General features: G+C 39.8%; 1 protein-coding gene across 1 annotated transcript in view; it reads left to right on the forward strand.

Moving 5' to 3' along the window:
- Positions 1-16532, forward strand: part of eys (eyes shut homolog) — a 165001-nt gene that overhangs the window by 75018 nt on the left and 73451 nt on the right. Inside the window, exons 28-33 of the mRNA XM_047602144.1 lie at positions 325-470; positions 9410-9581; positions 9940-10018; positions 10416-10615; positions 15372-15496; positions 16118-16242. Of these exons, the coding sequence (XP_047458100.1) occupies positions 325-470; positions 9410-9581; positions 9940-10018; positions 10416-10615; positions 15372-15496; positions 16118-16242 (847 nt within the window). The remainder of the gene's footprint in view (positions 1-324; positions 471-9409; positions 9582-9939; positions 10019-10415; positions 10616-15371; positions 15497-16117; positions 16243-16532) is intronic.

Consider the following 16532-nt stretch of genomic DNA (forward strand, 5'->3'; position numbering starts at 1 on the left):
TTTCCTCAGAGGTGTGTGGTCAGACGCTTTAAAGCTGCTGAGAGGGAGTTAATTGTGTAAAGCACCTCATTGTACACATTAAGCTCTTCCCTTTAGAAATAAGTCATCAGGCATAATATAAATTAATGGTAGGAAACTTAATTGCACTTTGTTGTTTTGTTTCTGTGAAGAGATGCAGGTTACGTTTGTCTTTGTGAGTTTTCTTTAATGTGTGTTTATTTTTTTTCCTTTTAACCATAAAAGTTCTCCAGAGTTGTGTAACGTACTGCTCCTCGCAGGGTTTCACTTTATTCCATAATGATTAAGTGTTATCATCTTCCTTAGGTTCCACTGCATTTGCCCCCCTGGTTATTTTGGAACGCTGTGTGACCTGGATGTGAATGAGTGTGAAGTTTCACCTTGCCTACACGAGGGCATCTGTATCAACACGCCCGGGGGCTTTGAGTGTGTCTGTCGCCCTGGATACTCAGGTAGCTCTTTTGCCCTTAGGTGACACGAAGATCAATATGAGAGTCTAAAAAGCTTATCATGACTGCTGCGGCTGCACACCATTGAGGCAACTCTGACACAGATCTGGCTTAGTGTAAGGAAAAAAAAAAAAAAAAAAACAAGGAAAAAAAGCTTCACAATGCCCGCTTTTAATTAGCCCGCCTGCTTCTGCGAGATACAGTGCTTGCTTTTCAGCAAAGCTAACAAGAGATAAATTCATGTCACCTGTTTTATCTGATGAAAACTTCTCAGTGTCTGTTAGTTACTTTGATTTCATTTCATCTCCCTCTTTAGTCTCGGCACGCTATTGTTATTTCACTTCAATCCATTTGTCTTATTTTCCACCCGGAAGGATATTGAGCTATTTTAGCGCGTGTGTGTGTGTCAATGTGTGTGCGCGCACGATCCAAAGCCGATTCCTGTCAGATACCGGGAAGATTAATTTCATTTGTCTTCCACACTGTATCATCAATTTATCCTTCCCCAGTTGAGAGAGAAGGGGGAAATCTCTGAGGTATTGCTACTCTGGAGAGCAGAACCTGACACGCATGGCCCAATTCCCACAGAAGCAGCTTTTATTATTAGGCCTACGCGCAGAACAGTACAAGTCATTACTTTTTCTGTTGCTCTAAGCTCATCTGAGGAAACAGGGTTCCCCAGGAGAGCAAGTGGCCGGAGGATACAGTTTGGATTGGCTCAAACCAAGTGGAGCTCACACAAAATATTTGCTCTAGTAACATGTGTAACAACAGCGTCGCAACTTCGCACAAAAACACGCGCGCACAAAGCCTCGTGGCTGCGCTGTGTGTTCCTCCCGTGCTCTGGCGAAATTTGCCGTCTTGGGGTGATTCATCGTTCAGCCTGATTGGAATGGATTGAAATCTTATTCTGCTTTGATGGTATGACGTGTCATCTCTTCTGTCTCTGTTATTCTGTAACTCGTTGTGTCACTCGACGGTATTAGCGTATTATTTGCCTCGGCCATCAAGGAAGTCGGAGGGGGGGCGTTTATTTATTTTTTTTTTTTTGCATATGGGATGCCAAACTTCATTTGGACTGGAACAGCTGAAGCTGCTTGTTAATAAATAAATCCAGTGCTCTATCACTTTCATGAAGCTATAATGACACTTTATTTCCACCTGCATCGCCAGCAGCATCGGATTTACGTGTGCGCGTTTGTCTTTTCTACGTTTTTATTAAAAATGCCTTTTGCCCATCTTTGAGGAGCAGTTTCTTTTTTTTTTCTTTCTGAGGAGTGATATAGTTCTTTAAAAAAAAACAAAAGAAGAAGAAGCTGTTTCTCATGTCGGAGCTTTTGCAAATGATTGAAGCATGAAGTCAGAAAATACTTTTATTCTTGTTTCTGTAATTTTTTTCCTCTAAAAGCCTGTATGCTGCACTTTGAGAGTAAACAAGAAGATTAAACTTTTTTTTTTTATCCTCGAGTGTCACTGCGTTTCATTTGCTCAACTTTAGCTTTGATTCAGCCCTAATCACGTGTAAATTCACCTTATTTATAAATTAAAATAAAATCGAATTCTGTTCCACCGTCAGTTCGTTGTTTAGGAGTTTCTCTAATCCCAGCTGTGCGTACAAAGGTGCTGCTCTCCGTACAGAGGTCAGAGGTCATCGCCGTGACATGATTAATGGGTAATCGTCTTTATATAAATCACAGTTTAAGCACACTATCCGTCACCTTCCGTTTTCTCCTCTTCACCCGTCATTAGCGAGCGTGTTCCCTTGAGTGATGGTACAGTGCAATCAGCACATTGCTGCGCTTTCCTCAGTCAGCACATTGTCGGGTGATGATGTTCAGGCCCCTTCCAATGTTGTTTGCAGTGAAGGCTTCAGTAAATTCAATCTTTTTGGCTGGTGAACTCGTTAAACAGAACGCGGCCGCTGTCTCTGCCTTTGCCGCGGAGCAGGGACGCGGCGTGCTGAAGGTGTAGCGCGCGCTCGACGTGATTGATAACTCGCGCCGCTCGTGCAGGCGTTTCCTCCGCATTTAACAGTTGTGCCAATTGTAAACCAATTGCAAGACCGGTCCTTCCTATTGCGTGTCAGCACGGACGTTTCTAAGCTCAGTGCTTAAAACTTGGCAACTATTTTTGTCTGGAAAAATAGCAATTGATGCTATTTAAGTACATTTATTAATTCATGTTAGGTTTTTTTTTTTCCTCTATGTAAATAGATGATTAACTAATTTGCTGACAATTTATAATCATCAGTCTCCTGTAGTTTTAATTTCATTTATAATTAGTTTAATCAACATTAACACATTCACTGAATGCCTTTTAGCACACTGTTAATACTGTCGATTAGTATTAATATTGATTTTAATTATAGACAATTCCAATGCAAAGTGCACAATTCCTTCTAAGTCTGTGAAGGTTTTCAGTCATCCTGGTCGTGTTAAACCAAAAAGCCATTTAAAAAAGGAAGCTGGACTTATAGAGGCAAGAACGTCTTCTCAAAACTCTGCAAGTCCAGTTGCATTTTTTGAATCACCTTTTTTGCATCACAATTACTTATCATGTCATTTATTACCTGGCTGTATGTGACTTTGATAGTAAATGAGCATGTGCATCCATCCGTCTGTGCAGCCGTCTATTTTTACAACTTTGAACTGTCTAGAAACTTCAGATAAAAATTTATCTCATATAGAAAGAAATACAGTACGAGTAAATAAGCAGGTAAAGATGTTGCAGTGTCTACAGACTAAATAAAATACATAAATGAAACAGGATGAATGTAGTGGGTGCTGATGTACAGCTGAACTACTATACTTTCCTGAATAAGATATTATACTGTAAGTTATACTGTATTGATCCTACATGGAGAAATTACTTTTACAGTCTTTTCGGACTCCAAAGCCATGGACATGGACCCACAATTTTAGATGTTCCTTGGCCGGTCTATATGTATGTGGATGTATATGATTTTTAGGGCTAATACCACATGGCCAAACCCACCTTACTTGTGCTCCATTGGCTTATATGTCTACATGCTTGCTCATGATTGCTTGTTTTAATTTAAAGTGACATATCTTTTACTTCACACATTATTTAAAATTACAGTCTGTTCCTTTTTGACCCAGACGAGGACCACGAGCTGAAACGGATCAGTCTTAATAAAACTGTTCCATACATTTCAAGTGCTCCTGGAGCCTTGACCTTTCTAGAATTTCTTTTCCCCCTCCACGCGTCCTGGTAGCAGCTGAAGTTTGTTTACACCCTAAACCTTCTGAGTTGTTTTCAGCCTTTGCAGGCATAACGTCTGGAAGGCCTGAATAGTTGCTGAACAGTTTTTCCTTTGGGCTAAACGAGGCACAAGAAAGGACCCGTTTTACATTCTGCAACGCCAGAAAAAGTTAGATTTTGTGTGCGGTAAAGGGAGTTCATTATTTATTCTTTTTCAAGATAAATATGCAAGAGCCAATTAATAAATTCTTGCTCCTGTTGTCACTGTGTTTTTTTTTTAAGTCCAACTCAACCCACAGATGAAAAGCTAACCAAATCACTAACGACTGGCCAGTCAGCATTTTTAGTGTTTCAAGGCTAAAATAAAAAAGAGATTTTAAGACTAGTAAACAGTCCTTTAACACTTAAGTGAAAAATAAACATCACAGAAATCTTTGGATTAGCCACTATGCCTTTATTTATTTTTAATTCCTCAATAAACGGAGTCCGTGGAGCTCTCTGAGGTGTTACCTGATGTAATTTAGGCTACTATAAACATCGACTGTGTGTTTTCCTTGTGTTTTGAACCGTTGGCAGGAGGGAGACAGATTTTGACAGTTTGTGTTATCTGGTGTTTCCTTCACAGCTTGAACTCTCTCCGCCCCTTTAGTTTCCTCTTTAATCTCATCGCTATTTTTTCCGAGGTCTGCATGAATAATAAAAATGATCAGCGCTGTGAGGAAAGACGACTTCACTACGTGACTATTGTGTCACACCCTAAACGTGTCAGATTGACAGCTAAGATAGATGTTGCTTTGAGCACAACGTGCACTTTTCCGTTCGGCGCACACCCAGTTCGCGTGGAGCCCTGCGCCATTATAGGCATGCTACTGCAGCCACAGCTGTAAGAATATACAATATATGACACACTTTTCCGTTACTGCTGCTTCCCACTTTGCAGGAGTGACAACAGTTGCAGTACCACATCACCTGTAAAGTAACACACGTCCAGACTTGGTGTCGGGCCGGAAGCTTTGTTTCCTTTGTCAGGTTTCAGAGATCTCTGCCGCTATCCCAACAAAATAGAGGTGAATAGAATTAAGTTTGTTCACAGAAATGTGAAAAAAATTGATAAATCAAATGTAAAACAAAACAAAACAAAAAAAAAAAATCAAGAGAGTTTTCACTGGAACTACTTTCTAATTAAATAATACTGTAGCTCCTCTTTTAACATAAAAAATGTTTCTGGTAAATTCCCTGTTTTTTTCAATTTGTGCACGACTAGGAACACAACCCTTAAGCTCTCATGTTTTGTGCAGGAGACAGCAATTTCATAACCTGGTTGAACAGATGCCATACACCTTTATATTATAATAAATACTGTCTTTGATGCACAGTCATGCTGCTGCATTCTCTGTGCACTATACCTTTAGCATGTTATACTGTATTATTATTTTAATTCAAGCCAACCCAAGACAATTTTACTGAATATATAGAGGTGGAAAAAGATTTTCAGACACACCATTGTGAAATATTGCATTAAGAACCACTCTTAGGTTTTCAAGTGTAATTTATTTTAGTACAGCCCCAGACAAAATGTTAAACAAATCCTAAAACTGTCATTAAAACATGTTGAAACTGTCGAGAAGTCAGTTTTGTTCTTGCAACCACCAAACAAACTAAACCTGATTTGTATTTGTTTGTGTCTGTCTAATGCAGCCACACCTTTTAAAACACACACAAAAAAAAAATTCCACAAATATTTCATGGTAGTATTTGATATTGTGTAAAAGGCTCTTTCTCTTTCTTTCTAAGTGCTTAAAGTATTACATTCATTTAGATATTTCTGAGTACATTTCAATTCCCAAATCTTTACTTTCTCAAAGCAGAATAACCATCTGGTTAAATAAGAAGATCCGCTCTGGGATGCTGCAGTGGGTGTTACGGCTTTGTGTGTCATTTTCCCTTGTCTTACAGATCCGTGGTTATATTTATATTTGCACACCGCATATAACAGACACGGTCATTAATCCTACTCTTGTTGGTAATGTTTCACTGTATGTGTGATATTTCGCTTAAAGAAAACACCAACTGTGATTTAAAACTTACTTTCAGTAAGTAAAATTGTAACTTGGTATTAACAGACCAACAACCCAGAGATTCTTTAATGAAATACACACAGCACGCTGGTCTTCACCCTTCCTGCCAGACTGTGATCACTTCATATCAAAGATCACGAAAGAGACCAAAGAGGAAAAACATGTCATGATGGCGAGACAGCGTTATCTGGACAGTATGTTCTCTGATGTCAGGAGACAGTATTTTGCTCTTTAAGGCTTTAGATTATTAACTACAAAGTTCATATTTCATGTTTTTCTCAATAAGTTTGTTGACTGATTTCGCAGAAATTTGAAAATGGCCGTATATTAAAAAGAAAAAGGAGTGAGGCTGGTTTTGATCATGTTCAAGATGTGGTGTTTACGTGAAACACAGGGAAATCGGACTTTTCAAATCCATATACTGCATACATGATAAATATTTAGTTTTGTTACAAAGTTACTGAATACTGTAACTTGTCGACATAAACGCCACCGCCTTCTGTGATGGTCAGTGGAAGGCGACCAAGTGCGGTGTGTCATCCATTCAGTACAAGTTGCTGGACCAGATCCACTCATTTAAATTTGACATTTGGCCACACAGTAATGTTATATTGATGTTTTCCACAGTGACCTGACGTGCTCCACTGTACATGGTGAAAAACCACAGACTTGAATATTGAAGCATTTTGACGTTTTTTTTCTATCTAAACTGCCACGTGGTGTCATAGACTGCACCTCAAAAGTGAAGTCAAATGGAGCCGTATATTAGAGAGAGTCTGGCCAGCTCAAATCGTGGGCGCCATTGCCAACATCTGTCAATATGTAAAAGGACCTCACTTAAATATCCCGGTGTCTACTTACTTAAATATCTTAAATGAGCCTCTAAAATACTTTGTAGTCCAACCGCCTCATCAATCACGGAGCTGTGTTTACCTTCTCCTCAGTCCTCTGTGTTCATCCATCGCCATTAAAAGTTTGAAGTTACACTATCCCCCACTATCCGCCATTATAGTAATTATTATCACTATAATTATTAATTGTTTTGTATATGTCTGTTTGTTTTGTTATTTCTTTTTTATTCATCATTAATATAAAATAATTATTAATGGAAGCATTATTTTACTTTATATATTCTTACTATAATATAGTATGTAATAATTTTTATCTAATTATCGATCATATTCTGTTACTATTTATTATGTAATAACGATGTAATAATAATAATTATTGTTGTATTCATAATTTGCTGGTAAACATGTAATTATCAAATGTCCAATAAAATAAAAATAAATAAATAAAAAATAAATAAAATCAGTGAGCAACTATTAAAAAAATAAAAAAATTGAAATGAACCAGAAAAATTATAAATACTCATAAATAGTCAAAATTAATCTAGTCTTAGTTTAGTATATTCATTGTAACATTAGCATGCTAGCCAAAATAAGTAGTAACCTGCCCTCCTCCTCAATAGCCAAAGCAAATAGAGCTCCCCCTTGTGGCTGGCTGCAGCATAGCTGGGACTTTGGCCAAATTAAAACACTCTAGTACACATCAAATATTGTATTTTATTTTTTTTCAAAGCATAGTTTCTGTATTTTTAGGTATTAAATATAATGTTGATGAATGTTCAAGAGTCCATTTTGGTCCAGGTTTCGTTTTAGTTTAGTTAGTCAGTGGATGCTGTAGAAACAGGATGTGAAATCACGATAACTACCAGTTTCCGTGCTAACCGCTCTGTGAAGCTGGTAGAACCAAGAGAGTTGGATAAAAAAAATAAGCACAGTGTGTAATTCCACATTTCTGTGTTATTGGTTAATGTAGAGTAGGACGCAGTATCAATCAACTGAAAATGCCAGTGATGCCAGTTTAGTGGAAGTATGGGCGGGTCATCGATAACACAGCTTAGTGTGTCTTCACTCTCAGACCTCACTGGCTCGCAAGATGGCGCCATATGTATCCCTGGGAAAATAGCGCCAGTTGGGCCAATGCAAGGAAGTGGGGATGCGTTGTCCATATTTATATACAGTCTGTATCCAGTCTAGGTGATATACTTTCATTTGCTACTGTGTTCTTATGCAGAAATATCCCGGTTTCTTTTGGAGTACTCAAACTAGACTAATTGTGGTTTACAGAGCTGTGATAAAAGCTTTTTCCGTGTGTCTGAAATCAGGGTATGATTTTCACCTGTGCAAACACAGAAAAAGAAAATCAGATCGCAACTGAAAATCTTGTCTCTTGTTTGTACTTGCCAGCATGTACAGCATCACAGTAATGAAGTATATGTTTTTTTTTAAATACGAATTATTGGGCTAAAACCTGTCTCCAGTGTGGCTCCTTCAGATTTCCATCAGCCTCCGTTTATTAAGGTGAAATGCACGCACGTGTTTTCCTTTGTGCAGTGAGGACAAAAAGGATCTCGCTGTAAATGAAGGGGGTGCTCTTTAGAGCACCAGAGTCACCTAGAAGTGAAATGCATCCTCTAGATTGAAAATCATGAACGATGCTGCTGACGAAGCAGTTGCCAGAGTCAATTGGGATGTACAGTTTTGCAGATAATCATTACGTCGCTTGACATGAGCATGTAACCCGACGGTCACCAGTGAAGGACGAATGAGTTCCAGGTTATATGTTCCATGAAACTCCACATTAAAAATGCGATAGTGACACATTTCATCCATACATTCACTCACTGCAGTGAGCATCGCAACTGCAGTTTAGCTCTCTCTGTCTCTTAACTATGGCTATGGACATATGTCAGGGTTAAAAAAAAATAAATAAATAGCTGGTATTTCATGAAACTTTTTTTGTCAAAACTGTAAAAACTCGATAAGAAATCATCTGACTTTTCTGGCACTGAGTTTTATTTATGCCCAAACTGTCCATGTTCAGATCAAGCACACAGCCAATCCAAACCAGAGCACTGCTTTGCATTCATTACACACCACAACAGAAAATGCTGATGTTCAAAACATGTAGCTGAATAAATAATAAAAAAAATAAAAATAAAAATCTGGTTTGTTGTGTATGTTTTACCACTGCACAGCATAAGTGCTGTTGGCAGAGCAGTCCTGCCACCCTCCTATTTGTCCGCGTCGCAATTGTAGAAAACAAACAGTAAGGGACTCTTCTGATTATGGCCACAAAGAATCTGCTGAGATTAGGTTGAACCCTTTGACCCGCTCCGCTCATTGAAATTCCACGAACGGCAACACGGCCCCGGCGCAGTCCGCCACTTTTCCTCTTCTGCCTCTCGAGTCGTTCCCATCCGTTGTTGTCATCAACCTCCTTCTCACCCACTCTGAACTGGCTCGTCACATCATTAGCACAAGTGTGGAGGACCCTGAGTTGTTGTGCGGCACTGTGGGCTGCGTGCATCGCGGGTGCTTCCCGGTGCAAAATGTGTTGCAGGGGAGTGAGTGTCGGAGTCAGTTGATGCAAACGTGTGTGCCAAAAGAGGGGTTAGTCTAATAAATGGGCTCCGGGGCCCGTTGAGAAAACTGTTAACTTTTTCACATTGTTTGGGGCTAGTCACAGCTGTACATCACATTGAAAAGTTCTGTTTATCCTTATTGTCAAATGACTGCAATTATCATTAGTATTTTTGTCGCTTATGTAATGTCTTAAAATATGCTTCGCTTCCAGGGCCGCTGTGTGAAGTTAACGTCATCGAGTGTGCTTCGAACCCTTGCCAAAACAGTGGAAGATGCATTGATGCGCCTAATCAATACCACTGCTTGTGTCCTGATGGCTTCATCGGGCTCCACTGCGAGACCAACATTGATGAATGCATGTCAGCACCTTGTCTCCGCGGGAGGTACAGATTTTTCTCCGTCATTTGAGACAGAAAAACAGCAAATTGCGCCGCAGTGGCATGGAATTATTTTTAATTACCCTCCTCGCCAGCACAGTGACTGGAGACATATGTCATGTGTTGTAAGGAGCTAATGCGATGCACTTACAGGTTGTCTCAGTGGTGGTTAAATTATAGTCATTAATTCTGTTGAAGTGGAATTACTACTTCATTCAAAAAGATTATATCTCTCTCAGAGGATCCTGCTGCATGAACGGAGTAGAGGAAGACCCGCATAAATAAATGCGCTCAAGTTCATTTTTCATATGGCTGTGCGGTTTTAATGAATCAGTTCTGACCCCGTCTGTTTTGGCCTTCTCAGCTGTGAGGATGGAATACATTCATACACCTGCCTCTGTGAATCTGGATGGACTGGCAGCAGATGTGAAACAAACATTGATGTGAGTTGAGCTTAATTAATGAACCCGCTGAGAAATGTCAGGAGAATTTTAGTAATCTTTGTGTGGCCTTTGGTATCATTAACTCCATCGACTTATCTTCTAGATTAGTCAATTGAACTAGCAGGATCATGTGGGCATTTTACAAATACCTGATTAAAAGAAATTGCTTAGTCTAATGCCTAATTGATTTAAACCAAAGCTTTGCGCTGGACTCGAGAGATAAAACGTTGTGGTGGTTCGAAGGTCTCCGCGAGCGTTTTGTTCGGCGGCTAATCTGATCTTCTGCTTTTTAACTGCTAACAGTTAATTCTAAATCTGAAGGCTATTGCGTGTATTAAAATATTTAGTATTATGGCTCTGACTCTGGTGTATATGTTTGATGCCTCTTCATTTCCAGGACTGCGCCTTCAGTCCGTGTTTGAATGGGGGCTCGTGCGTGGATCTCATTGATAAATACGCGTGCTTCTGTCAGGAGGGTTACACGGGGAAAACCTGCGAGAGCGACGTGGACGTCTGCGCAGACGCCACCTCTAATGTGTCACTGTGCTTCAATGGAGCCACCTGCCTTGACGGTGAAGGATCAAACTTTACATGCAGGTGATTTATTTTACTATTAATTTTTGTGGCTGTATTTGGTAGTTAGAAGTGGAGAGAAACAGGAAGTGATGCGGGCGAGCGTCAAGGCATTTGCTGTTTGTGTGGCTTGAAGCAGCCACAGTGGCGTTGAATGGTAGCACTTGGCTTCCTTAATGTTCATATTTGAACTGTCACGACTTATTTAAAACCAAACCCAGCCACAGTTTACACTGATCAATCATAACATTATGACTACCTTTCTAGTATTGTGTAGGTCTCCCTTGTGCCTCCACAACGGTTGGGACTCATCAGAGAATTGACATGGGATTTCTGAGGGTGTCCTGTGGTGTCTGGAAACAGAGTGTTATTAGCGGGGACCCTTGGGACCTATGGGGTGAGGGGAGGGGCCTCTGTGTATCACCCCACAGATACTTAATCAGTTTGGGATCTATTGAATTCGGAGGCCAGGTCAAAACCTTGACCTATTTTTCATGAGTTGTTTCTAAACAGTTTTTGTGATGAAGGGTTAGTCATTGAGTGTGTGGGTGATACATGTCTAAGTAACATTCACACAAATGCCAGGTCCAAAATTTTCCCAGCAGAACATTGAATTGTCACAACATGGTCAGTGTTATTTACCTCTCCTGTCAGCGGTTTTATTTTTCTGGCTGATTGATGTAAATGACCATTTGCTGTACCCTGCGTGAACTATAGTGGACCTCTTACAGTTTCAAATATCATCATAACAAGACACAACAGGTCTAGCAGGGAGATTTACATGGGACAGAACTAAACAACATATTTGACAGTGTGTTTATGAAGCGCAATGCTAACAGGCGACCATCTTTACTTTAGTGACCTTTTTGACGGCCAAAGCCAAAAAAGCCAAAATGAGCATCTTTTACTAACTAGTTAGATTAGTGTAAAAGGTCATTTGTTATTTAGGTTAAAACCTATTTGCACAGCATGTTCGTTGTGTCATATTTGAAGCTGATCCTGAACGCTGTCAGAGTTCAGACTAACATTAGCAGCTCCCGATATAAGCTGATTTTACCAGGTTTATCCTTATTTTGTAACGTTAAAAGTCAAAACATACAGACCAACCTGACATTTTCAGGCTCATAATGTATATCGGTGCTGTATAAATTGGCCCTACACAGTAAATGCCAAATGACTCAGAAATAACCTAATAATAATTGAATCAAATCAAGGAATATCACAATACCAGCAAACCGACTCAGAGGTACATGATTTTTTAAGCCATTCTTAGTTCGTAATGTCTGTGATATGGACCAATCCGAGTGGTTCCTGATGAATTCCAAACCAGCTGCTTAGCCAGAAAGCACCAGTAACGCCTCATTTATTGCTCATTATTTTAGTTACTCTTTTGTGCCCAATCAGATAAAATGACACATAATACTGGTTTTTAGCCTTTGCCTCATTACTTCATCACAGCTCTGTGCAGCATATTTTTAACATACCACTCATCAGAAGGACTGACCTTGCAGATGTTTTCAAATGAAACGTTAAGCATTAGCTTCGGGTTTTTGCATGATATCGATGTCATACTTAAGTAACCGTCCTATAAATATTAAAAGCCTTTTTTACTGATATGCCGCTTAAGATAAAGTGAAACATTTACATTCATTTGAATGAGCTTATGTTAATGTTTTCTAATTAGTTACAGCTGTCAAACACTGAGACAGATGCTTTCGCTGATTTTTTTTTATTGTGCTAGATTCTGTTGTTTAAAATAAAATGATATGATTACAATCAATCAGTATGTCAGCGACTGACCTAATGACATGGTTTGAGTGACAGCTCCCTGCGATAAGTAAATAAAGGAAATAAATCCAAATGCAAATTATAGAAGAAATATGAACTTATGTCATGTTTTATATTCAGTTTGGAGCCATTAATGTCATATGAATTTACTTATCTTTTAGAATTTATTCATTTGTGTATTTATATTTTTTGTTTAATTTGACAGTTTTGGTACTCTGTACATCATGCATCATTTTAACCTGCATGTGCGCCATATCACTGATGCTATACCCTAAAAGATGGCACTTTGAACACTACACTAATCGTAAGAAATGATACACAAACACATATATTTTCAGAGCTGCTAGCCATGTTTAGCATTACCAATATTACTTAACTGCCTATTATGTAGAAAACTGAATTTGAACTTAGCTTAGATTAACTATGTACTGTATATTGGCTGCATCCTTTTTAGAAGAAATGTCTGAGTTGCCAGATGTTACAAGAGTGGGCTACAGAAACACAGACAAGTGTTGAACAAAGTTAATATTCGTCAAATTTGTCTCTTTTAAAAGGAGCTGTGTTGGCGGCAGAATGTCTGGAAGACATCTGTTGTGTGGCGTATGGGTTCAATATTCAGTTCAATGACTGTGGGCAAAGGAGTTGGACAGAATCTGTATTCTAGTTCACTATTTACATTCCAGTAAAAAACTCTAAAGACTACTACTGGTCTCCACAGAGGGCATGCCAGAGGCAAAACCCATGTGACACAAATACAGGAAATAACTGTAAATTGCATCGTTTCATTTCTGAACTGCCTCTGGCTACGTGCAAGAAGGGAAAGCTTTAGGGCAGATAGTTCAAGAACACCGGGGAGTCGCATTATCTTATATTAACTTCAAAAGTTTAAGACGATTTCAAAATCGCAATTTGCATTTCTGACAACTCCAATCAGCGTCCGCGCTACGCAATTTAGCTTATCCAATTAAAAATGCATCTTGTCTCACAATAACGTTGCTGCTGAACATGTGTGAATCCCCCATACAGTAGCAGCCCTCCAGGTTGAATCATTGCTTTTTAATTGCCGCCATGCTATCCCTTGAGTGATGAAGTATATCTGAACACAAGGTGTATGTGGTAAGAGTGAGACGATTTGACACAGCAGCTCCCTGGATGCCTTACAGTTAATTACGTTGTCCAACCTCGTGCGCTGATGTGCCGCTATATTCTCCGTGTCATGATTTATGTGACAACAACTACCACAACTCCAAATAGGTTGCCGCTCTTTACAGTGTTATATATTGATGCACTGGACTGCCAACACCCTCTGCATTTTTTACGACGCTGCCTTCGTTTAATGCTTATTTGCATCCACGTAGGCAATATATATGTTGTGCATTAACAGATAAATGTGCACGCTAGAGGCAGAGTTAGGACATACACACACACTTTCTAATTAATTATTGCCTTATAGTGTCCTGCTCATCTTCAATAGGATGATTTGTGTGCACTTTCCACCGCGCCAGATGTTTCCTTTGCGGACTTTAAATGCGATTTGGACATAAAACTTAATTTAACGCTCTAATAGTCATGTCAATGTTTTATTAACTGAGCGGTTTTAGAGATTAAACGCTTTGGTTACAGAAGAAAAGCCAAAATATTGCCATTTTAATACAGCGCTGGTACAAATAAAACCCCGCACATTTCACATAATCACGAGTCAGATTTCTTGATCCATTTCTAAGTGATCGCAGTCTCCAAGCTCGTACTTTGGCTCGCGCACACGCATTTACATCTCGAGCTGTGACATTAAAATGACATGATGACATGTTTATGTTTCGTGCATCTGCATATTTCTTTTCACTTGAATGGAGAACATCTGGTGAGCCAGTCGAGCACACTGAACGATGGGCTAAAGTCTAAAAATCAGGAATGCGATAGTTTCTTCTCCACAGTACCTCTGGGATACATGCAGTACAACAGGTTGTGGTGCACATCAATTGTGCGCCAGATCCATTCTCTCATGGTGGTCAACCTGGAGGTGCTGCATGAAAATCTTTGCCCGTTTTCCGATGTTGTAGCGTTCCGTGATTACATTGATTGTGCTGTGCAGATCTCAGTTTACAACATCAGTCAACACCCCAGGCCTCATAAACACAGCAACAAGAGCTTTTTTAGCATTTACTTCGAGAGCGACCACTTAAACGTCTGTTTCGAAAATCTGAACCCCTTCATTTGCGTTGTTTCGCATGTGCTCAGTCTCATTTGGCGCTCGGTGGTTTTAAGAAATTACAAATCCATGCAAGTCAGCAGACCGCGCTCTTCCTCGGCCTCGGGTTGCATCGATGCGCAGTCGGCCCCCGTTGTCCATCTGGAGAACGGCTGCGCCCCTGCAAAAATCTTAAAGCCGACGGGGGTGACATCTGCAGAGCCGAGTGGTACCTCTCTTAGCTTGAGGTGCCGCACATCCTGTGTAAATCACCCCTCTCAACCTATTACCCAGCACACAAAATATTCATGTTGTATACCTGTGGGTTTTATGCACTGCTGAGTCTTCCTTGCAGATAAGCTCTGTAATGTCAAGTTTGTGGTGCGCAAACTTTAATTTTCACCGGCGAATGTTTACCCACTTTTTGTAGCAGAAACATATTAGCAGTGATGCTGTGAGCACACAGAGGGTGAGAGCAGTACTCGTATTGACACACAAAGTAATTGTGCATGCATTTCTATATATTAAGGGTTATTACTGCAATGATTAGAATTACATTTGGTTGCTTTTTTGGAGGCATTTGCTTCATTTTTCCTACATATTTTTCTCTGATTAATGGAACCCGCTCTTGGCTTTATTGCCTCCTTTCAGATCTCCCAAAAAATAAATGTCTGCTGCGGTCTTTTTTGACGAGTAATAATGAAAAGGAACAGCTCTCGAATGCAATGTGTCAACCCCATGTGAAGGAAGTGACAGGCCTGCGAGACAGCCTCGCTGTTTCTAAACTATGATATGTTTTCTTAGCTGTCCACCAGGTTTCATGGGGGGCTTCTGTGAAGTGGATGTTAACGAATGTTGCTCAGCTCCCTGCCACAACGGTGCCATTTGCCAAGATCTTATTAATAGCTACGTCTGTCATTGCAGGTCAGGTGAGTCATTCAGATATCCTGCGAGTTTCTCAGTTTACTTTGAAATGAGGCGGCCGAGGTGTTTTTTTTTTTTTTCTTTTCCTCCTTTGTAAAAACCTGTTAGAGGCGACCTGTGTAGCTCATGAGTAATATTACTTAAACATAGCCTCTGTGGCAAGACGTTTTCTGAAGTGAACAAAAAGGATTCGGCCGCTTCCTGTGCCCCAGATGTAGCAGAGTACAGTTTACCTTATGTAAACCGTCTTAGTGCTTACAGAACATCCATATTGAATTGAAAGGGCCCATATAAAGTGTTGCTAAAGGTTACCATAATGCCTACATAGCTTCTGCGCCTCAAAGCCATTCAAAGCCACAGGTCTCCAGGGAGAAATTTGTAGGCATACAGTACTGGGAAAAAAAAAAAAAAAAAAGACAGTGATAAAAAGACGATACTGCCTCGGCTCATTAAAATGTATGCAGGCATCTTACTCTTTAGTGAAAGCCTTTTCTTGTCTGTGTATGTGTGCGAATCCAAAAAGAAGCAAATCAATGTAAGAGAATCTGATTGATATTCACTTCAGAGGGTGGAAGTGGGAGAGTCTGGGCTCACCACGGCACTCTGTGGGCTTTTGTTCCTGGCAGGTTGGACAGGCCTTCACTGTGAGGATGACATTAATGAGTGCCTTCCACAGCCGTGCAACCAGGGGATATGCATTCAGAATGATCCAGGCTATGGCTACACCTGTTTCTGTCGTCCTGGATTTGTGGTGAGGATCCACCACCTTATCCCCCACATCCATCTTTTCTGTGTTTTCATTAACCTCTTGCTCCCTTTGACCCTTAAACAGTTCCTTGGTGCTAATTAACTGAACTGTTAAACTGTATGATCAACTTTTGCTTTGTCACCTGAACTCAAACCATTTCTGTCCTTTGCTTTTTAAGGCGGGAAAATCAGGTGTTTTTATATTTGCTGCTGTTGCGATTTTGAATGAATTAATGACATATTTCTTATTTTGATTTTGCACACAAATGAAAAATAATCATTGTAATTTAATAA

This window comes from Mugil cephalus, chromosome 13, assembly GCF_022458985.1.
Source record: "Mugil cephalus isolate CIBA_MC_2020 chromosome 13, CIBA_Mcephalus_1.1, whole genome shotgun sequence".
Taxonomy (NCBI): Eukaryota; Metazoa; Chordata; class Actinopteri; order Mugiliformes; family Mugilidae; genus Mugil; species Mugil cephalus.